This window comes from Bos javanicus, chromosome 25, assembly GCF_032452875.1.
Source record: "Bos javanicus breed banteng chromosome 25, ARS-OSU_banteng_1.0, whole genome shotgun sequence".
Lineage (NCBI taxonomy): Eukaryota > Metazoa > Chordata > Mammalia > Artiodactyla > Bovidae > Bos > Bos javanicus.
Genome location: NC_083892.1, coordinates 11,043,391 through 11,067,771, shown reverse-complemented (window position 1 = coordinate 11,067,771; position 24,381 = coordinate 11,043,391). Strand labels below are relative to the sequence as shown.

The 24,381-nt window shown below is 49.2% G+C and overlaps 1 protein-coding gene across 4 annotated transcripts in view; it reads right to left on the bottom strand.

The window, feature by feature from the left end:
* SNX29 (sorting nexin 29) overlaps nt 1–24,381 on the bottom strand; it is a 599,088-nt gene that overhangs the window by 226,781 nt on the left and 347,926 nt on the right. For all 4 annotated transcript variants that reach the window (XM_061402536.1, XM_061402537.1, XM_061402539.1 and 1 more), the window contains one exon: nt 7,136–7,252. In XM_061402536.1, the coding sequence (XP_061258520.1) occupies nt 7,136–7,252 (117 nt within the window). The remainder of the gene's footprint in view (nt 1–7,135; nt 7,253–24,381) is intronic.

The following is a 24,381-nucleotide window of genomic DNA, read 5'->3' as shown; positions in this document are numbered from 1 at the left end:
TATTTCTTATTAAGCTTCAGGACTTAAATAGCATCAGCTCTCAAATGAGATCACTCCCTCGGAAGGTTTTAAAGATACCAAGAAAGTCCCAAGAAGCATTTTATTTCAAAGTGAACCTTATTACAAAACTTGGGATGAGTTTCTTCCATCTATCTCACACCTGAATTTTAAATCCCTCATCTTTCTCTCCCATCAGCTCCATCATTCCAATAATGGAGGGAAGGGGTCCCATGGAAACACTGAGCAGCTTACAGCGAGAATTAACAGCAAGTCTCTGCCATCCGACAGCCTCCAGGATGGCACCTTTCTGGATAATCAAACACTGCGGTTAATAGAGAGTTTCCATAGCTACCGCAGGTGCGTGGGCAGACTCACACAGCACCTGCTCCCTGAGTGTGCGCACCAGCCTCCAAGAAGAGGAAAGTGAACACGGCCCCTGTCGCCAGGCAGCTATCCATCCTCAGATTTAAAAAGGAAAATTCAACACCAGGTGATAACACAGAGTGACAGGTGCTGACCCACAAAGTGTCACTGGAACAGATTAGGGGCTTAGCCAGGTGTTCAGGAGGGGTGTGGGCAAGAGGGGAGGATCTGTGCAGGCTTTTGTGGAAGGTGGTTCTACTGTAAGGTGCTTTGGGGGACCTGAAATGGAAAGCGTTTAAAATGTTTCTAGGCAGTTGCAATGAATAGCATCATCATTACACTGTAGAGCAATGGACGTGTTTATGAAACTAGAGATAATGGGAAGGGAGCGGGGAGCCGAGAGACAGACAGAGCATGGGACAGCCTCGGAGAGAGAGACTCAGCATTGGGGAGAGACAGACAGACAATCAGACAGGGGCAGAGAGACCAACACACACACAGTGGGTGAAAGAGAGAGAGAGAAGGAAAGACAGGCAGAGGCAGACCAAGACAGAAAGGGACAGAGAGTGAGAAACAAGGAGAAGTAGAGAGGAAGAGAGAGACAGAGAGACAGAAAAAGAGATTACAAAGCAGAGGGATGGACTTCCCTGCGGTCCAGTGGTCAAGAACATGTCTGGCAGTGCTAGGGATGCAGGTTCGACCCCTGGATGGTGAACTAAGATCTCAAATACTGCAGAGCAACTAAGCCCGGACGCCACAGTGAAAGATCCCGCAACACAATGAAGACCCTGCGTGCCGCAACTAAGACCCGATGCAGCCAAATAAATAAACAAGAGGCTGAAAACGAGAGCGCAGGGAATCCAAGAGCCCCGCACAGCCTCCTCTCTGGGAACCTGTGTGCATGAGGCTCAAAGTGCCCGGGGACATACAGGAGTTCAGATGACCAAGAGCCAGGCCAATGGGGGTGGCAGGTGGGAGGGCAGTGGAACCCAAGACTAAACACCCAGCCGGTCACTCGCCTCCAGAGGGGCAGGTCCAGGGCACCCCACAGTCATGCAATGCCACCTCCCCCTCCAACCTCTGTGGGTCCCAGGTTGGGGCAGCTTCATGGGACAGCCCAGGCTGTCAGGGTCTCCCTGCAGCATGTGTGGGTAACGAATGTGATATGTAACTCGGCCCTAAGTTTCCTAAAAGCATCTCTTGGAAAGCATCTTAGAAAAGATGGTTCTTGGGGAAATAAACGCGTAAGAGGTGTGCCAGGTCTACCCTTCACGGATGGCCCTGGTGGAAAGTGCTACAGAGAGAGGCCTCCTGACCATCTTTGTTTGAGATGATTTATCACAATACCCTCTTCTTTTTTATATGTACCACCTAGTGACAGACTATTTTCTTGAGCTCCAAAATCATGCAGACGGTGACTGCTGCCACTAAATTGAAAGACGCTTGCTCCTTGGAAGAAAAGCTATGACCAACCCAGACAGCATATTAAAAAGCAGAGACATCACTTGATCAACAAAGGTCCACAGAGTCAAAGCTATGGTTTCTCCCACAGTCATGTACAGATGTGAGAACTGAACCATGAAGATGGCTGAGCACCCAAGAATTGATGCTTTCAGACTGTGGTGCTGGAGAAGACTCTTGAGAGTTCCTCAGATTACAAGGAGATCAAACCTATCAATCCCAAAGGAAATCAACCCTGAATATTCATTGGAAGGACTGATGATGCTGAATCTCCAATACTTCAGCCAACTGAGGTGAAGAACTGACTCACTGGAAAAGACCCTGATGCTGGGAAAGATTGAAGGCAGGAGCAGAAGGGGATGACAGAGGATGAGATGGTTGGATGGCATCACCGACTCAATGGACATGAGTTTGAGCAAGTTTCAGGAGATGGTCAAGGACAGGGAAGTCTGGCGTGCTGCAGCCCAAGGGGTCACCAAGAGTTGGACACGACTTAGTGACTGAACAACCACCACCACCTATAATGCATCCTTCGAATCACTATTCTACACTCAGGAAACTATTCTGCTCTCAGAATACTCCACCTTCTCTAGATTACAAATTCCAAAGAGTGTAGTCTGATGTCAAGATGAAGTGATCAGTTAAGTAAAAAACAACAACAACAACCCACTTTGATGTGAAAAAGCTAGAGGAGGAGACGAGGCAGTGGAAGATGCAGTCTGCGGGCAGGGAGTGGAATGCTTGAGAACTCTGCCACAGAGGGATGGGAACCTTTAAAATCGCCAGGAGGGTTGTGCCTGGAGGACAAAAGACATTAAACCCTGCTTGAAATGAAAAAGGAACGAGAAACAGGAGAGTTAAGCAGCACAGCACTGAAGAATGATATGGTCCTGGATTTGCAATCTTGTGGAACCTCGGAGCTGTGTGCCTCGGGGTGAGTCCTAAAACCTCTGTGCCTCGGTTTGCTAAGCTGAAAAATGGACCGAATGACTATACTGTGCTGGGGAAAGGTAAAAGTGCACGCCACGTAGTGAATGGCTCTCATCACACAGACAAGGGAGGGGACAGGTGGCAGGAGAATAAGCCAGGAGGGCTGATGCTTCGAGTCAGGGAAGTGAGGCTACAGACCTCCAGCCGTACCAGGCGGCGCCGTCTTTTCTGCTTAAGCGGAGGTGATCAACTTAAACAGCACATGGGACGGGGAAACAGAGACCCACAGAGGCGGCACGAAAGGGAGCAATCCAAGTGCAGTCACATAAAGTGAGACCGAATTTGAGCTGCTCTCCATGTGCCGTGACTGTAATTGACAGCCGCACCCTGCCGTCTTACAAGACTCTGTCCCCATTTATTCAAAATAGGAGCTATTCTCCCAGAGAATTTTCAGGGCTGTAATCAAATCCTGCTAAAAGGTTTAAAAAAAAAAAACAAACAAAAACTCCAGCGTTCATTCACATCTCATACCAGAGGGGGAGAGAATAATGAGGAGAGAGTCCTAAAAATACTTGCATTCAAAAAAATAAAAGGAAAAAACTCAACCCTTAATCCCAAACTCCTCCTTAAAATAAATGACTTACTTTAAAAGTCATAAAAACATACCACTGAGAAGACACTGTGTCTTTGTACCTATCTCTAAAAAAGCAATTACCATCTGGACTTCCCTGGCGGTCCAGTGGTTAAGACTTCTGACTCTCACTGCAGGGGTCACAGGTTCAGTCCCTGGTCAGGGAAGATCCCACAGGCCAACAGGTGCAACCAAAAGAAAAATTATTATTTGCTCCATGGAATTGTCCTCTGCTCTAAACAGTGAAGTTCTCACCTAGCAAACACTTAACGGAGCACCTACTCTGTGTCAGGCACAGTCCTGGGCATGGAGATTCAGAGACGAAAACAGGGCCACCCCCCTCCGCCCCAGTGCCCACCAACAAGTGCCTTTACCAGCAGCATCTCGTGGAATCCCCAAAGCCACCCAATAGAAGAGGAAACCAGGGCTTCCAAACACAGCAGACCCCTCCCTGCCCTTGAGGCCCTTGAATACTCTGGTGTCTGGGAGGAAGTCTAATCTGAGGGCAGCAGAGAGTGGCAATGAGAAGAGCCTCTCCCAACAGAGGCCCCTCAGGACGGGCGGGAGCATGCAGGCGTGCTAAGTCGCTTCAGTGGTATCCGACTCTTTGCGACCCTATGGACCACAGCCTCAGTAGGCTCCTCTGTCCATGGGGATTCTCCAGGCAAAAATACTGGAGTGCATTCCCACGCCCTCCTCCAGGGGCTCTTCCCAGCCCAGGGATAGAACTCTTGTCTCATGTTTCCTGCATTGATAGCCGGGTTCTTTGCTGCTAGCACCACCTGGGAAGGAAGAGTGGGCTCCAGAACCGAAACTGAGCTCACAGCTGCCTCCCTCCTTTGTCCAGGCTGCCTGGCTCTAGGCAGATGACTAGAGCGGGCCTGAGGCAAAATCGACAAGGTCAAGGGGCTTCCCTGGGCCAGTGTCAGAAAGGCCAGCTCTTCCCAACAGCCTGCAGGACCACTTACTCTCTCCTGACTGCTGGCCATCACAGCCTGCCCGCCGGAAAGGCTCTGATGACAGTTTGAGCTGCCTCTGGGTAAAGGATGGCACTGCCCTCATGGGCATCCAGACTGGAGGCCAAAGGGAGTGCGGCACGAGGAGAGAAGATGGGTCACTTATCAGGGGTCCAGGGAAACCTGGACTCCACCACTTACTACTTGACATTCACTCACTCATTCTGTAAGTCAACTTACAGTCATTAAGTACCTACTGTGTGAATCACTGGAATTTAAAGGGAAAAAGACAGGGCACTTATCCTCAAAGAGGTGGTGGTGCCTTGAGACACTGATTAGTGAGAGATAAACATAAAATTATAGTAAGAGAAGGAGAGAGAGATACATACAAACATCACACTTGACAAGGAAAATCTGCCCTTGTCGGGTCTCCTGAGGAGGTGATTCTGATGGTGAGTGGCCTGGGCCCAGAGCCTTACTCCAGGCAGAAGGGACGGGAGCAAAGGCCCCACAGAGGGAGAAAGCAAAGGACCTGGAGCTGAAGGAGCCCGATGGGCTGGGGGCCCAGCACCGTGCTGGAGCTTAATCATAAGTCCAGCGGGGCCTGAACCCTCTGCATCTCAGCTGCCGTGCTTACTCAAGAGGAGGCTAATTTCATTTGATTCACAGGCTGGACTTCAAATGAGAGGGGACTTCTCTGGCAGTCCAGTGGCTAGGACTTTGCCTTCCAATGCAGCGGGGGTTCACTGGTCTGGTCAGGGAGCTAAGATCTCGCGTGCCTCCCGGCCAAAAACAAATTCAATAAAGACTTAAAAAAAAAAAAAATCAAATGAGATAAGGAAGGCAGAGATCCATGTGTGCCCAACACACTGTTGGAACTCCGACAACTGGGAGCTCCTGACAGGTACTGGCGCTCAGAAAGAGTTTTCCTGCAACAGGTGGAGGAGGACAGAAAGAGGTCCTCTCTTCTGAAGGAGGACAAAAAGATTCAGTGCCCCAGAATCTTGTAAGATGAGAACTCTGGATCTATATCCAGTCAAGAGAGCTCCATGAGCTGCCTGACAACCTTCCGGTCTAAGTGTGGGATTTCACAAGGATGTTATGTCAACTCTGTTTTAAAGATAAAAACAGAAAACAACCATATATCCATCAATAGGGCCTGGTTAGACGAACTATGGTATTGCCAGTTCAAAGGATTACGATGCAACTCTTTAAAACAATGACGTGGACCTACATGCAAAGTATCGATAAAATAAAGTGACCTCTAAAGTGTATAGTTAGAAGGAAGAAAAGTAATAGACACAACAGTGAATAAAGCAGGTGACTAGTGATTAAACACGCAGGCACGTGCATGGGGCTTACTCAAGCCACGCTCATCTCTAGAAAGACAAACCCAAGACTGATCGCTGTTATTGCCTCTGGGACAGAAAATCGATTTCTTTTTCACTGAATATACCCTTTTATGCTACTTGGCTGTTTAGCATGTATGTAACAAGGTTTGCCAAGAGTCCAAATTTTGATAATTTTCAATTGTTTAAAAAAGAAAAATCCAGTCTCTGACGGCACACAAACCCAGATCTGTCACTTCTCACTACAATTCAAAAAACTAAGAAAATTATGAGACAAGAAGAAATTTGAACACTGATATTTGTTGGTATAAATGAATTATTGATAACAGAGGCTGACAATGATATTTGTTTCAATTATACTCGATTGCTCTATCTGTTCTCTTGATTTTTATAGCTATATTCTGAAATGTCTAGAGATGAAATAATGCCTAATATTTGATTCAAAACAATACAGAAGGGGAAAGCAGGTGTTGGGAATCTGAAATAAGATTGACTATGACTGACAATAGTTCAATCAAACAATGGTCACATCAAAGTGTATCACATACCCGCCGACCTTTGGGTGTTATTAACATCTGACATCATAAGAAAGTTTTAAAGCAAAGAAAAAGCTGTTATAAACGTGCACAAAAGGACAAGATGCTCTCAGCAACGTGGTTTGCAGTAGCAAAATAATGGAAACAACCCCAATGTTTATGAACGCAAAGCCAGATTTAAACTAGAGCAGTATTTCGTTCAACAGAGAATTACAGATTTAACAAAGTGAACAAACTCAGTGGGGCGTTCTCAACCAGGGGTGATTCTGCCCCTGAGCGGACATCTGACAATGTCTGGGGATATACTTGGCTCCCGTGACTGGGGTGGCGGGGGGTTGCTACTGGACTCTAGTGAGTAGAAATTGGGGATGCTGCTACACATCTTATGATACACAGGATGGCCCCCGACAAAGAAGGAAATGGCTCAAAGTATCAAGAGGGCTGCAGTTTAAAATCCCTCTATTACAGTGGCCCTCAACCTTTAGATACCAGGGACTGGTTTCATGGAAGATAATTTTCCCATGGGCCGTGGAGGGGAGGGTGGTTTGGGGATGATTCTTGTAAGGAGCATACAACCTAGATCCCTCTTGTGTGCAGCTCACAGTAGGGTTCCTACTCCTATGAGAACCTAATTCCGCCGCTGATCTGACAGGAGGCAGAGCTCAGCTGCTCATGTGAGTGATGGGGAGTGGCTGTAACACAGATGAAGCTTCACTCACTTGCCCACCAACCACCTGGGTGGCTGGTACCTGGATGGGGGCACCATCTGAGTGGGGGTACCTGGATGCTCTCCCTTTTAATCTCTGTACTTTTCCATGCCCTCGACATTGATGTAACAGAAGGGTTGCGGGCAGCAGAGGTGGTAGGCAGACAGTGTGGGCAGAAGTTGGGCAAGGCTGGGGCACTCACCGGCCCCCGCAGGTCGATGAGCTCCTGCCGCATCTGGGAGACGAGGGCTTCCTTGGCCACCAGGGCCCGGTGCAGGCGCTCGTTGAACTCGATCAGCTCGCCATGCATCTCCGCCACCTACAACACACAAGCACCAGACGGTAAAGCTCGGGGGCAGACCCTCCCCACGGCCCATCCCGCCTTCTCTGAGCCCACCACTGGTCAGCTGGCACCGAGAGGTTGTTGAGCTGGAAAAAATGAACGCTGCTTCCTTATGGATCAGCTATGTAAATCCACCCATTTAAGCTGAATATGTTTTTGATTTGGTGGAACTGAACACTGTAGTATCAATGGTCCCAGTTTATAGTCCAGAATATGACTACATCAGGTCATTTTTGGACCTGAGGCTTTTATTCTTAGGAAGTGAACACTTGTCTAGCAAAGGCTTTCTTTCTCATCTGAGTTGTGCCTGTCAAGAGTCCCCTGCTAATGGCACAAGTAGAATGGCTGACAACTTCTTTTCTTTCTTTAAAAAAAAACAAAAAATTTATTTGGCTGTAAAATTTATTTTTATTAAATTTATTTGGCTGTAACATGGCACCCCACTCCAGTACTCTTGCCTGGAAAATCCCATGGACGGAGGAGCCTGGTAGGCTGCAGTCCATGGGGTCGCTAAGAGTCGGACATGACTGAGCGACTTCACTTTCACTTTTCACTTTCATGCATTGGAGAAGGAAATGGCAACCCACTCCAGTGTTCTTGCCTGGAGAATCCCAGGGACGGGGAGCCTGGTGGGCTGCCGTCTCTGGGGTCACACAGAGTTGACACGACTGAAGCGACTTAGCAGCAGCAGCGGCATTTGTTTAGTTGTGGCATGTGGGGTCTTTGTTGGGGTGAGTGGGTTTTCTCTCTAGGTGTGGTGCACAGGCTTAGAAGCCCTGTACCAACTGGGACCCCAGTTCCCTGACCAGGGATCGAACTTGCATCCCCTGCACTGGAAGTAGATTCTTAACCACTGGACCCCCAGGGAAGTCCCTGATGAACCATTTCTGTTCACTGAGGCTTTGGTTTTGAAAACCGAGACAACAGAATCAGAGCCTTGCTGAGGATGGTGATGGGGAGAGTGACGGACACGCCTGAGGCAGCACAGATGCCCAGTGGCCCCTGCTTGCTCTCTGCTGGGAAGACACCTGAGGTAGGTGGTATTACTCCTGCCACACAGACAGAGGAATGATGTCAGAGGAGTCTCAGGAGCAGGATCAAGGCCACACAGCTAAGGCTGACTCTGGAGTCCTGGCTCTTGATCACTGGGCCACATGCCACAATCCTGCCCCTCCACTCAGGCCTGCAGAGAGCCTGCAGATTTATCCACACTTCAATACTCTTGGCTGATCCCAAATAAAAAATGGAGGTTGGGATAAGATAGCCTATGACCGGTGCACAGAATCAATAACAGATCTTTCCGCGTTTAACATACAAAGGGAACAAGGATATCCTGCATGGTCAAAGCATACAGTAATTCCTCTGATTGTAAGAGTGATCTTGGGACTTCCCTGGCAGTCCAGTGGTTAAAAGACCACACTTTCACTGCAGGGGATACACGTTTGATCCCTGGTCAGAGAACGGAGATCCCACATTCCATGTGATACAGCCAAAAGAAGAAAAAAAAGTTTTTTTTTAAGAAAAGTGATCTTATTGGGGCTTATAATCAAAATAAACTAATTTATTTAAAAAAATTTTTTAGATAAATGTGAGGTATAATCTTGCCATGCTCATCAGAAACCATGAAAGATGACTCTGGCAAGTACCTTACAGAGAACAGACCCCCGCGCCCCACCCCGCCCCCGCCAAATGTAGAGGTCAAGCAGACCCCAGCCAGCCCCTGTCCCCCTGCCCCTCCCAAGAAATCACCCCTCCTATACCCAAGACTTTAGCCAGGGTCTTACTACATTCAGTATAATGTATAAATAGTATCAGAACATTTATAAGTACTCTAGGTAAAATATAAAACATACTGTTAGAATACAGAAGGGATGTAAGGAGAAGTTTTGTGGGCAAAAAAGAGATTAACCTAAATCTAGATGCTTCAGAAGGAATAAAGGGAAGCTGTCATTTTATTTTTCTGAATACAATATATATAAAAGGTAAAAGGCACAGGGAGGAAATACAGAAGATACTGACATTAGTCACGGGATATTTTTGGTTTCCATTCTTTCTACTTTTCCTTACTTTTCAGTTTCTTATTAATGAGCATTCTTTCATTTATCAGAGAGAATAACCACTCAGGCTCTTTAAAAGAATTAAAAATTCTTCATGTGCAACTCAAGGAAGCAGCCAGGTGCAGTCAGCATGAAACTTCTCAGGTTCCCCGCTGCAATCCTGATGCTTCTGTTAACTCGCTCAGTGGCTCTTCACTCAGATGGCAATCCCTCTGTCTCCCAGAAGCCCAGCCTATTCAAACCGGTGAGAAACGCAAAGTGAAAAAGGCACAGCAGATACTGTGATGGCCACACAATTAACTAATGGAGAATAAGTCACTGAGCCTTTGACCAAACTCTTGTGTCATACAGACCTAAAATCAATATTCCCCGGTTGCCTTATTTTCGTATAAAAAAGCTTAAGATGACCATCAGGCCTTTCACAAATAAATACAACATCACTAATAATACCTACTTGATTCCTCCGCACACGCAGAAATCATACAAACCCTCCTTGAGCTTCCTTGGGGCTGAGAATCCATTTACCACACAGTAAGCAGGAAACACATACAACTGCCAATTTTGCTGCTAAATACCTGCTAATATACCCCCACAACATACAAGCTTTAAACAAATGTCACCATCATTTCCAAAGCAAAGTAGGGTTTTGCTTTGTGTTTGTGTTTTGTTTGGCAGTGGAAGCCAGGGTGTTAAAACAATTTCCCATAAATGCATAAAACATTGGAACATCCCAGCTGCGAGTGGTGTTTATCACGAACTGTCCAAACCCTGGTTCTATTTTGCAGCCAGAGAGTAACTTGACCACATCAGACAAAGCTTTCATCTCACTAGAGAATGGGGGGGGAAATCCTATGGAACCAAGGAGACAAAACCTGACAAACAGTTTCCAGCAGTCATTAAAACAGCAATGCTCACTGTTACTAAGTAAGCTCTGAAACCCTGGATTTCTCCATTTCATATCCCCACAAACAGTTATTGATATAAACAGCTTTCATCTTACATAAACCACACTGAGCTTCCTACTCCTCAAATAACTCTTTCCAAACTATAGCATAACTAGAAATGAATTCGAGATTCAGAGCCAGCCTCAGAAGAGAAACATGAAATCACAAATGGTTCCCATTATCATCAAAATAAAAGGCACAACCACTGCCTGTTGGAATTTCTATGAGGCTCTGAGGGCACTTACAGGTTGCATATGACCTTCCTTCCCTATTTCCAACAGCCGCAGGGAATGAGAGAGAGAGAAATGTCCCCCAGTCCTTCTCCACCAAGGAGCAAGAGTGATCTTCCCAAAGCAACAGCTGATATTGTCACCTGCTGTTTAAAATCTTCAATGCTTCCCACTGCCCTAAAGATAAAAATCCATCTCCGTGCAGATCTGGCTTCAGCCTCTCTCCCTAACACCATCTCCTGCCCCTTCCTCTCGTGTTTTCTCCCCAGTCACTCGACCCAGAGGGTTTTCTATGTTCCGTAAACATGCTGAGCTCTGGGAGCTCACCTTATGAACAAAAAGGAGAAAGACACAACCAGCAGAGGAAATGACAGGTGCAAAGGCCCAGAGGATGGCAGGAAAGCAGCCGAAAGAGGTGCTTTGAAAAGGCTCAGACTCTGATGCAAGGCAAGCCTTGGTTGGCTCACTTAATGCGTGCTCTTGCGCAAGTCACTTAACCTCTATGACCCTGAGGCCCGTCATCTACAAAACGGGGATTAAAAAACACACTCACGGACTTCCCTGGTGGCCCACTGGTTAAGAATCTGCCTGCCAATGCAAGGGACAGGGGTTCAATCTCTGGTCTGGAAACAGTCCATATGCTGTTTGTTGGACAACTAAGTCAGTGAGCCACAACTACTGAGTCCATACATACCCTAGAGGTTGGAGCCACAACTAGCGACCCACGCACTGCGACTGCCAAAGCCCGCATGCTCTATCTAGAGCCCATGATCCACAAGAGAAGCCACCACAATGAGAAGTCTGAGTGCCGCAATGAAGAGTAGCCCCCACTCGCGGAAACTAGAGAAAGCCAGTAAGGAGCAATGAAGACCCAGGACAGCCAAAAAATAAGTTCAGTTCAGTTGCTCAGTCATGTCAGACTCTTTGAGACCCCATGGACTGCAGCCAAAAATAAATTAATTAAAAAAAAAAAAGAAAACAACACTCATCTCAGGGGCCGCAGTGTGGATGAAATGAGCTGCAGCCCTTAGCAGGCTCAATACTGTGCCCAAGCGTGGCAAAGGCTCAGTGAATGTGAAGTGGTTGTATGGAGGATGATCACATTAAAGGGACATGAGAAAGGAAGAAAAGGACAAGCAGATTTCTGGAAGCCAAATGGAAAAGTACCAACCCGTAACAAGCGGCTCAGAGGGCTGTGGAGAGAGGCTCGCTGTCCCCCAAAGCGGGAGCATCACCCAGAGAACTGCTGACCACTCACCAGGCAATGTTCTCAGTGGTGAGGCACAGGGAAGTCATGGGGTTCACATCCTAGAAGTCAGACAAACTGGACTAGCACTCAGGGAGAGAGGAGGACTTGGAAGGAATCAGGAAAGGCCTCGTCCAGAGAAAACACTCAGGAGTCACTTCTCTGATGGGCCTTGACACATGCCAGGCAGCCTCCCATGGCTGACCCATGCCCTAAATCACAGTCAGGCACTCGCTGTGTTCTGGGACCATCAATGCTCAGGGCTGCCTTAAAAGTCAGCCATGGGATTTGCCTGGTGGTCCAGTGATTAAGAATCCGCCTGCCAAGGCAAGGGGCATAGATTTGATTCCTGGTCCAGAGAGATTCCACATGACAAGGAACAACGAAGCCCCCGAGTTGCAACCACTGAAGCCTGCAAGCCCTAGAGTCCCTGCCCCACAAGAGAAGCCCCTGCAGTGAGACGCCACCACGACTAGAGAGCACTCCCCCACATGGTGCGACTAGAGAGAAGACCCTCTGCTTGGTGCGACTAGAGAGAAGCCTGTGCAGCAGCGAAGACCCAGCGCAGCCAAAAATAAATGAATAAATAACACCATGCATGGCTCCCAAGCTGTGTCTGGAAGGTGCACAACTCATGAGCTAATAACGTGTGACTGCTTATCAGTCATCATTTGGGTTTTGCCCTTTAGCATTGAGAGAAGAGGGGAGAAAGACTGAAGAAGTTTAAGTCACAAGACTCTTTGGCAATACATGTCAAACTTTTAAAATCTCTCACCTTGTGTTTAGCAAACCCGTGCTAGGGAGTATCCTGTGTGCTAGGGAGTAAACCTGTGCTCAAGCAGTTTAGCTCCAAATAGCTGGAGTCCACCTAAAAGCCCAACCACAGGGCCTAGTGAAATCTATCAGGTTTGGCTGCTATCCCCCACTTCCTGCTGCTTGGCAGACATCACTAGTCAATCAGGGCTTTCTTCCTCAAGAAGACACTCAGTCACCCCAAACCAATCGATCAGAGGGCTGGCCTACAGGATGACACCTATTTAGTATTCCTGGCAGACGGGGTTGGGGGAAGGCGTCAGAGAAGGCTGACGTCTGAGCTGGGCTAAAGATGATGCCTTTATAAGATGGTGCCTTTATGAAGATGATGCCTTTATAAGATGCTTTTATAAGATGAAGCCTTTGGCGATTCAAGAGGCTGAGCAATCCCTTCCAGCTGGAGCATCAGGAAAGATGCTCTCTGAAAAAAAAATGTGTCTGTGAAAAAGCTCTTAAGTCTGTAAAAATCCCAGGAATTATCATAATGACCTGCTAAATCATGAAAAGATTATAATTTTTTAAAAACTGCCTTTGGCATTTCCTTTCATATCACGATGTTCTATCTAATCACATTCAAGTAAATCTTGCTTCGCCCCTCCTCTGGCTGTGGAATGAGACACGTCCTGATTAATTAGACCAAGATACCTGCAGTTTCCCAGGTGGTACTAGCGGTAAAGAAGCTGCCTGCCAATGCAGGAGAGGTAAAGGACACAGGTTCGATCCCTCGGTCAGGAAGATCCCCTGGAGCAGGAAATGACAACCCACTCCAGTATTCTTGCCTAGAGAATCCCCATGGACAGAAGAGCTTGGTGGGCTGCAGTCCACAGGGTGGCAAAGAGTCGGACAAGACTGAAGCGACTTGGCACGTACGCACCCCCAAATTTTAACAGCAACTGACACTCTTCAGGTCACATTCCCAAACTCTCAGAGAATACTGACTTGATGCCTCAGAATCTACCTCGATTTTATAAAATGCGCAGGCTGTGTGTGAGTCCCACTGACAATGGCTGTGGGGAGAGACCTGGAACCTTCCGCTGTGGTAAGGATACTGCAACCACCTTTGAGAGACAAAGCCCTCACCAGTGCCTACCAGTCTTCAAGGGTTTTGTTGTTGTTGCTGTTTTTGACATGGACCATTTTAAAAGCTTTACTGAACTTGTTACAATATTGTTTCTGTTTAATGTTTTGGCTTTTTGCCCAGGAGACATGTGGGATCCTAGCTCCCCACCAGGGATGGAACTTGCCTCTCCTGCATTGAAAGGTAAAGTCTTAATCTCTGGACCACCAGGGAAGTCCCTTAACACACCTGTGAACGCCAACTATACATCGGGCCTTTTCCGGGCATTAGATCACCCAGCTCGCGACCCTTGCCACCCTCCTGTGAGTGGCAGGGCTTCTTACACATGGGCCCTTGAGGCTCAGAGAGGTCAGGCTATGAGCCAAAGGCACCAGAGTCAGAGCCACTGCCTGTGTCCTCTGCCCTCCACCCTGGGGCACAGCAAGGAGCCGAGCCCTTCAGGGGTTAAGGAGATGAGCCAGTCCCACAGAGTAAACGGTACAGTCCCATGTGGACCAGTGGCTCCCAAAGCAAGCTGATGGTTAGACGCTTGGAGGGCTTCTGAGAAATACCGATTTCTGGGTTTCACTCCCAGAAAGGCTGATTCAACATGGGGAAATCCAGAGTAATACTTTTAAAAGACCCTAGTGACCGTGATGCTCAATCAGACTTGGGAACCACTGGCAAAGACAAGGGGGGAAGAGGGTTCACGTACACAGATGTGAACTGCGAGCTTTTCGGTTCAGCATTTGTAGAATCAGGAGGTCATGGAAGCTCCTCCACTTGTCAGCTCTCGACTTCTGGATTCTCAAGGAGGTGAACAAAGCCATGGCCAGAGAAAAACCTCATCTAGCCTACCAGCCAATACCAGACAGCAGCAAGCACCCCGGGCAGAACGGTTCCTCCTGCGATGGCACAGGAGTTCTGCAACACCGCTGCCTGAGGGCACGGTGAGTGGCAGCTGGGGTGTCAGCTGTCTGCTACCCATCTGAGGCAAGCACAGAAATTCATAGTAAGCATTTCAAAACATTTGAAGCCATCTCATCTTGGTATGAAATCCAGGAATTCTACAGTTTTTCTAGTTTTGGGGGGTTTTGTTTTGGGTTTGTTTTTTTTCCCGCATTTTACAAAAGTTCCAGTCTGTAATGAATTAGAAATACTATAAAAAAAAAAAAACAGGTTATTTGCAGATAGTTTCAGAAGCATCTATCTATATCACGTATGCCATCATTGAAACATCTTGCATTAATAATTATTAGAGACAATGACTAATAAAAGGATTTTAGAAAGTCAAAATATGACCATTTTTGGATAAAATTTGTAAAGAGAGTAGAAAGGAAAAATAAGAACCAATGTTATCCACATCTGTTGGTCTTCAGATGTATTTCCCTTGTTACAGTGTCAATGTAGGCTTGAAGACTAAGAAAATCACAAATGTTAACTGAACAACACACGTACAGAACTAGCCCAGGACACAGACATCCTCAAAAAATTACAGTTGATGGCTCAGTAGTGAAGAACCCACCTACCAATGCAGGAGACATGGGTTCCATCTCTGATCTGGGAAGATCCCACATTGCACGGAGCAACTGAGCCCATGTGCCACAACTACAGAGCCTGCGCTCTCGAGCCCGGGAGTCCGCACGCTGCAGCGACTGAAGCCTGTGTGCCTAGAGCCTGCGCTCCACACCAAGAGAAGCCACTGCAACGAGAAGCCTGTGCGCTGCAATGAGTAGCCCCCACTCAGCTAGAGAAGAGCCCACGTAGCAATGAAGACCCCACACAGCTAAAAAATAAAAACCACACTTGCCATTGCCCTAAGACACAGTGAGCGTTTCCTACAGCCGCCTGATCATGTCCATTTCCCAGAGAAGGAAGGTAAGGCTCAGGACCTGAGCAGCAAACCAAAAGGAAGGCGGGAGAAGGCAAGCACCCTGCTCAAGGCCACACAGGAAGCAAGCAGCAGAAGGAAGTGAATGCGACGGTCGCTCAGTCGTGTCCGACTCTTGTGACCCTGTGGGCCATAGCCCGCCAGGCTCAGACTCTTGTGACCCTGTGGGCCATAGCCCGCCAGGCTCAGACTCTTGTGACCCTGTGGGCCATAGCCCGTCAGGCTCAGACTCTGGTGACCCTGTGGGCCATAGCCCGCCAGGCTCAGACTCTGGTGACCCTGTGGGCCATAGCCCGCCAGGCTCAGACTCTGGTGACCCTGTGGGCCATAGCCCGCCAGGCTCCTCTGTCCACGGGATTCTCAAGGCAAGAATACTGGAGTGGGTTGCCATTCTCTTCTCCAAGGGATCTTCTCAACCCACGGATCGAACCCAGGTCTCCTGTGTTGGTAGGCAGATTCTTTACCAGCTGAGCCACCAGGAGAGCCCTAAGCAGCAGAACTGGTTTTCAAATTTCTGGGTCCCGGTTCTGAGGCAGGCTATCTACCCTGCCCCTCTGCATACACCATGACCAGGATGCTGAGCTGGCACCTCCAGATGCCAGAGGACCTGGAGGAGGTGAGGAACCTAGGTGGAGCACCGAGAGCATCACCACACACGTGCACAACCCTGGAAAAGGCACCGTCTCTGGGCGTGCCTGAGGCCTAGTCTGGCTTATCACAGACCAGTCTGCCCAACACCTCCCAGTCCCCGAGGAGACCCTGGCAGTTCAGGAAGGAACACCCAGAGTGAACAAGAACCTGAGCAGAGGCAGCCTGACTGTGGGACTCAGGGTCCCAAAGAGGAACCCAGCAACTTGGCCGGCAGCCAAAATGAGACTTGTTTAACGTGGTCTTCGCTTCATACACAGGCACTGCGGAAACCAGCAAAGGAAATGCCAACCGGAGACGCTCCAGGGCCAGTGAGGGACACTTGGGGACGTGCGGCATCAACAAGCCATCCAAGTGAGGCCACCTCTGATCAGGCGCAGAAAGAGGAGGGCTGTGGAGGTCAAACTCGGGTCCCATCCATCTGCTGTCAGGTGGCCTCTGACTCCTGGTATCTTTTCTACAAATGAGGGTCTTGTGCCCTGCAGTCCAGGTTGTCATGAGCAACAAAAACATGACGAGTATGGGCAGCACCTGCTGCCTGCCACAGAGTGTGATCCTGAATTCCTCCCAAGGGAGCGCATCCTCTGGCCAGCCAGTGCTCCAGGTACTTTACAGGAGCGTGTGCCATGGCCTGGGAGGTTGAGATTTATGTCCATTTTACAGATGAGGAAAGCAAGGCTCAGCAAGGTAAAGTGATGGTTCAAAGCCAGTTTGACTGAGGGGTGTGAAATGGATTATTTCCTGCCACACCAATAAACAAGGATGTCATAGCCATCCGTGATTCCGGCCCTCCAAATGTGAATTTCTGAACCCCGAGGGCACCCAGGAAGAACAATTCTGGGTACCAGACAGCCATCCGAAACACCCTACAGCGAGCGGTGAGCAAGGAACTGAAGATGTGAAAAGCCAAACCAGAGAGCTGAGATCCATATAAAACAAATGATTTCAGTGAGCCCAGACTCCTGCAACTTCCCATAGAAAGGCGCTAAATCCCTTAACTTGAAATATCTGATTTTCCTTAACAGTAATCTTTTGATGTTCAGACCCACCTCCTCCTTATTACAAACTTCTATATAACTTGACTCCTCCCCGCTTCCCACCCCCTCAGAGCAGTTCTCTCAGCGTCACTTGAGATGCTGGATCCCAGGCCTGAAGTCCTAAACTTTCCACCAAATAAAACCTAACTCTCAACTTCTAGGTCATGATTATTTTTAAAGTCGATGTGGGCTCGGGGTCTTGCATCTCCAGAGTCTCCCCAGTTTTCCTGTGCCCTCCAGCCCGCCCTGCGCTCTGATACTGCGGTGGGGCCAGCCCCCAAAAGGCAGGCAGGCTTGTCCTGGTGAGGCAGAGCGCTGGGACCTCAGGACTGATCTTCCTGGACATCACACTGCCAAGCCACCAAGCGACAGGCTCACGGGAAGCTGGGGGAGGGCCAGCTCCAATCTCAAGTGCCACCCGGACAGCGCCACGTGGGCTCCACCCACAGAGCCGCTGAGATAAGTTCACACTGAAGAGAGACTCCCTCCCTTCATCTCCTCTGTGTTCAGGAAGTTGAAATTGAGGAGGGGATGCTTAAAAACATTTGCCTGGGATTATGGTTTCCTGAGGGAGAAGGAAACACTCAGAACACTCAGCACTAACAGATTATGGGACACCTCTGAGAACAGATGCTATGTACCTGGTGCAGCCCCACCGCAGGGCTGCAGCGTCCCCGTCCTCAACACTGGCCCTGGCTTCCCCTGACGCCCAGTCTTTCAGACAACACAGCAGGCAAGCCGGAGAAAGGTCGCACACAGCAGCAGCCGATAACCTGTCCAGATGACACCTTCTCTTTCCTGCCTTCCACGAACAGCCCTTAAAGAGCAAAGGCAGGACAGACAGAAATGGCAATAATAAAAGGGCAGCCAACCCCTTCCTGGAGGTCGTTTGAGACAGATGAGTGAAAGAGAGGAAAATAAAGCAAACACGAAACCTCTGAGTTCTAGCACTCTGCTGAAAGACATGTTCTCATCAGAAGAACACAAGAGGCATTGTATAGCTACAGAGGTTTTTAAACAGGTTCCATCAACTTTCATACACCCTTGGACTTCCCTGACAATCCAGTGGTTAGGACTCTGCAATTCCACTGCTGGGGGCATGGGTTCAATCCCTGGTTGGGGAACTAAGATCCTGAGTGATGCAGCCAAAAGAAAAAAAAATAAATGACACGGTCACCGATCCTGGGGAAGCATGACCAGAGGGGCTGCACAGCCTGGAATTTAAGCACAAACTCCAGAGCCCAGAGTCTTGGGATTAAAAACCACCCTTTCCCGCTTCCTAGCTGTGACTTTGGGCATATAGCTTACACCAGCCTTGGCCTGGAAACCCAAGTTCGATCCGTGGGTCGGGAAGATCCTCTGGAGAAGGGAATGGCAACCCACTCCAGTATTCTTGCCTGAAGAATTCCATGGACAGAGAAGCCTGGTGGGCTATAGTCCATGGGGTTGCGAAGAGTGGGGAATGACTCAGCAAATAACACTTTGACTTTCAGGCGCCTAGGTGTTAAAGGATCTGCCTGCCAATGCAGGAAATGCAAGAGACTCAGGTTCTTTCCCTGGGTCAGGAAGATCCCCTGGAGTAAGAAACGGGAAGCCGCTCTAGTATTTCTTGCCTGGGAAATTCCATGGATAGAGGAGCCTGGCGGGCTACAGTCCACAGGGTCATAAAAGCGTCTGACACAAAGCAGCACCAAGGACAGCAAGCCGCGTCACTGGTCCCGCAGAATCTACAGCCTCAGATCTTCAGATCTGTCCCCTCTCTGTCATCTCCGTCACCCCAGTATTGGTTGAGAAGCCCCCCATTTCCCACTGCTCTCTCCTCATCGGCCCCACACACAAGCTGACACTCAAATGGCCTCAGATCAGATCAGATCAGATCAGTCGCTCAGTCGTGTCCGACTCTTTGCAACCCCAGGAATCGCAGCACACCAGGCCTCCCTGTCCATCACCAGCTCCCGGAGTTCACTGAGACTCACGTCCATCGAGTCAGCGATGCCATCCAGCCATCTCATCCTCTGTCGTCCCCTTCTCCTCCTGCCCCCAATCCCTCCCAGCATCACAGTCTTTTCCAATGACTCAACTCTTCGCATGAGGTGGCTGGAGCTTCAGCTTTAGCATCATTCCTTCTAAAGAAATCCCAGGGCTGATCTCCTTCAGAATGGACTGGTTGGATCTCCTTGCAGTCCAAGGGACTCTCAAGAGTCTTCTCCAACACCACAGTTCAAAAGCATCAATTCTTCAGCGCTCAGCCTTCTTCACAGTCCAACTCTCCCTATGACCCAAACTTGAGCACATTCCTTCTCCACTTAAAACCTCTCACTGATGCTGACAAAGAAAGTGACCAGAGGTCTGCAATTTGTTTCCAAATGACAGGAATGTCGAGGCACGGAGTACGGCTGGCCTTGGGAACTGGAGCCACCTGAGATGATGTGATGCGTAGGGGTAGGGACATGACACTCTTCTGCCCATATTAAAATTCTTCCATAACCCAAACTTTAAAAATTTCTTTCAATGGATTCCCATGAACTTCCCTGGCATGGTATACAAGTGATAGGAAAGGGGGAAGCGGGGAAGGGGCGGGAAGAGATAGGGAAGGGAGGAAGGAAGCAGGAAGAAATACTTCAAAGGAAAAACCGACACTGAGCACGTGAGATTACATGCTGCATCTCCACCTCCCTCCAGGCACATCTCCTGGAATCCTATCTACCCTTCAAAGACAAACTCACATCTCAGTTCTCCTTACTCCCCAGATCTTTTGATACATTTATCCGTCTTCTCCATAAATGATTCCTCAAGAGTGTAGGAGCAGTTACGGTTTCATGAGCACTTACTTATTTTCTTGGGGTCCAAAATCACTGCAGCCATGAAATTAAAAGACACTTGCTCCTCGGAAGAAAAGCTATGACCAACCTAGACAGCATATTAAAAAGCAGAGACATCACTTTACCAGCAAAGGTCCACCTAGTCAAAGCTATGCTTTTTCCAGTAGTCAAGTATGGATGTGAGAGTTGGACCATAAAGAAAGCTGAGCACCAAGGAATTGATGCTTTTGCACTGTGGTGCTGGAGAAGACTCTTGAGAGTCCCTTGGACCACAAGGAAATCAAACCAGTCAATCCTAAAGGAAATCAGTCCCAAAAGTTCATTGGAAGAGCTGATGTGGAAGCTGAAGCTCCAATATTTTGGGCCACTTGATGCAAAGAGCCAATTCATTGGAAAAGCCCCTGATGCTGAGAAAGATTGAGGGCAGGAGCAGAAGTGGGTGACAGAGGATGAGATGGTTGGATGGCATCACCGACTCAACAGATGTGAGTTTGAGCAAGTTCTGGGAGTTGGTGATGGACAGGGAAGCCTGACGTGCTGCGGACAGGGTCGCAAAGAGTCGGCATAACTGAGTGACTGAACTGAACTGAGCACTTACTCCATGTCAAACGCTCTCAGGGCCACACCAGCCACAGCCCCACAAGGGCCTGGTGAGGGGCACGTGGGGCCTAACAAAGCTCCCACGTGGTCCCCAGAGCCACAGGCCTTTGTGCAGTGAACAGCCTACACAACCACACACAGAAGCCTCAGACATTTCACCAGATGCAAACCGCTGCTCCACTTTACAGGAGAGGAAACTGAGGCCCAGAGCAGCTGGACTATTTGCTCATGGACCCACGGAGATGAGGGCAGGGACACCTCAACCCACACTTATTTTGTTACACAAGCCCCACCCTTCACCCCACTGCCAGGAGGAGATGTGGCCTGGTGGGGCAGCCTCTGCACACAGCAGCACACGACGCTGCTCCCCAGGCCTGTCCTGGAGCACAGGCTCTCATCCAACTCCATGTATCTTCCCGGGGACTGAGGCCAAACCACCAACAAAACCAGACACTTCAGGGCTCATTTCTGCTGGATCAGTGAAGGGTAGGAGGCCACAGAAGGGGAGAGGGTGAAAGTTCCTTTCTGTGAACACAGCAGATTATGTCGTTTACCTGGCAACATACAGTGGTCGTAATTATAACCCATCACCACTACAAAAGCGCTGTGCTCTGCCAGGCTTGTGAAAATGGGTCACGGATTACTTTGAAAGGCTCTGCTGGCCTCTCCTTTCAAAAGCACCTTTGTTACAGGCTTGCTCATGGAGGACAACTATCGATTCCCAGGATCGTGGACTTGGAAGGCAGCTCAGCGCTGGCCTCATCTACCTGTCCAGCACAGGGGGCCTTCTCCAGCCTTCTAGCGTTGAGTGGGGGAAAAAAGGGAAAGGCCCTCGTCATCAAGAATACACATTTGCTGAACACACACCCTGGGACAGACCCAGTTCCCAGCACCGTCCCCCCGTGAGTTCATCCACAGGCAACCTTTGAGGCCCAGCCACAGCATTCTCTCTCCTTCAAAAATTCATCGGGGATTCCCTGGTGACTCAGCGTAAAGAATCCACCTGCTGATGCAGGAGACATGGGTTCGATCCCTGATCTAGGAAGATCCCACATGCCTTGGAGCAACTAAGCCCGAGCAGCACAACCATGGAGCCTGTGCTCTAGAGCCCGGGAGCTGCAACCGCTGCCCCCACGTGCTATAGCTACTGAAGCGAGCCCAGAGCCCTCGCTCCACAACAAGAGAAGCCATCGCAATGAGAATCCTGTGCACTGCAACCAGAGGGCAGTCCCACTGCTCACCACTAGAGAAAAGGCCACACAGCAAAAAAACCAGCACAGCCAAAAATACGTGTATGTTAGTCACTCAGTCATGTCTGATTCTTTGTGACCCCATGGACTGTATAGCTTGCCGGGCTCCCCTATCCATGGGATTTCCTAGGCAAGAATCCTGGAGTGGGTTGCCATTTCCTTCTCCAGAGGATCTTCCCGACCCAGGGGTTGAACCTGGGCCTCCTGCATTGTAGGAAAATTCTTCACCATCTGAGATATCAGAGAAGACAGACAAAAATAAGCAAATAAAAATTTTTTTAGAAGAAATTCATCTTCAGTATCCAAAAACGCTCAAAAATTCATTCATTCAACAAATTTCTATTTTGCATTGACCAAGCCCTGTATATCTACCAAGTACTACAGACACAGTAGCAAATGAGAGAGAGAAATCTCTACCTTGGAGGGGGTCTCCATTCTAGCAGGAACACGCCCCCACCAACCCCGTCAAGGAGACAGACGTGCAAGGAGGTTCAGTCTTATTTGAGGATGACGAGTTAAGAGCCCAGGCACTGAACCCTGAGTCCAAGCTCACCACCACCAAAAGGGCCTGCCTCTTGCCTCGGGGGTGGTTCATTTATAAAGCTCCTCCTGTCTGCAATTGCATCTGGAATGACTTCCTTCACCCATACAATCATTGGCTTGAGTGCCAGGTGCTGTCCTGGGTGCTGGACATCAGTGGTGACCCTCAGGGAGCTCCCAAGATGCTGATGGTTCCTATACAGCATGACCAATGTGCCAGCGGAACACACTGGGGTCCTGGGGGCATGACAGAAGGTGTTCAGCCTTGGGGGCTGGGGAGGAGTGGCAACAGGGGATGGATCCCAAAGACGGTACCCAAGGTAAGGCTTGCGGGGTGGGAGATCAGCCAGCAGGAGGCAGGAGAGCCAGCTCACACCCAGGCCCAGCTGCTCCTGGGTCCCAGCACTCGAGTACACCCCCTGGGCTGTGCTGTGCTCAGTCATGTCCGACTCTTTGTGACCCCATAGACCGTAGCCCATCAAGCTCCTCTGTCCATGGAAAATTCTAGGTAAGAATACTAGAGTGGGTTGCTATTTCCTACCCAGTTCCCCCAGGCTCCTGGACTATAAAGTGGGGACCCACTGTGCTGGCGGGTGGGAGACCCTGATGGGACAAGAGCTGACCTCAGAGCCCCGGGCTGCCACACAGGCAGGGCAGCTTATTCCCATTCCTAAGAACCAGACACCAGACCTCAGAAGTTACATAATATCACGGACCTGCCACTCACTCCCCCATTCAGAGGTTTTCTCCAGAAAATATTTCACCCTCAAGGGTTGTTTTTACATTTATGGTGCAGGGTGCTCTGGAAAGCGCAGGATTTCATATAAAAATGTAAATCAAGAAATTATGTGGCTCTTTGTCACATTCTAACGTCTTCCAGGAGTCAGGGGAGGCCAGTGCATTTTTAATCACATTCCTTCGGAAGGAATACAAAGCACCCTCCTGAATATTTTAAACGGGGCTCAATAAATTACGTCCAAGTTTCCAAAGGAAGACAGTAAATGAAAAACATTACATTTTATGAGCACCATAAAATGTTTTTCTCCCTGGATGGTCTCTTTCTCATACCGAACAGCACTGACTTAAAGCTGAGAGGAGCCCCTCCAGGTAGCGACCACCTAGCTTCTCCAGAATAGAGGACAGACTCATGGGAGCAGTGAACTGTGGGCACGGACGACTGGACAGAAGGACGAACGCGGCTCGGGTCCAGGTGGGCAGTGTGGACCCGTGCTGGAGGATGAACCTGGAGCGCCTCCCAAGGTGACGGACACGGACTGCTCTCCAACACTTCTTTTGTCAAAGAAACAGAGTCCTTGCCGACAGCAAGTTAAACAGGTGATGTCTGGCCTAAAAAATTGATCACCCTCCCATTTGCAAAATGACTCAGCCCCCAAAACACCGGGGAGACACCGAGGTAGAAATCTACTTATGCCGAGAAACAAAACCCATCAGACACTGGGTTTGACAACACACTGAACGTTGTCCACCAGCCTCAGAGGCTCCTCTGGACGTGGTTGCAGAGAGACAACTTTGGCTTCAGGACGCAGCCCATTGGGCTGAAGCAGCTGAGGGCGGGCCGTGGAAGTTCCCCTCTGCTGTTACTCAGCCGCAGAGACTGTCACTCAGCTCTGGTTTTGAAGAAAGATCTGTCTGCTTCCTTGGTGCTCATATTCCAAGGACCTGAGCTGGACTGTTCCAGACGTGGGATGAGCAGCAGCAGCCGGGTCAGGACTGGCAGCTCCAGGTTCTTCCAGGAGGTTGCACGGCTGGACAGAGCCCCCCACACACGTCACGTCTCCACTAAATGCCTGAGCGAATGGGCTGGGAGATGCTCCGGAGCTTTCTTCTTCAAAGTGAGATTTTTAAAAGCCTCCTTAGGGTATTTACATGACAAAGGAGTGGAGATTTCCGAAAAGAGAAGCTGGCGGCCTCCTCTGGCTCCTGGACCAGTCCAGGGGCTCCAGAGGTGC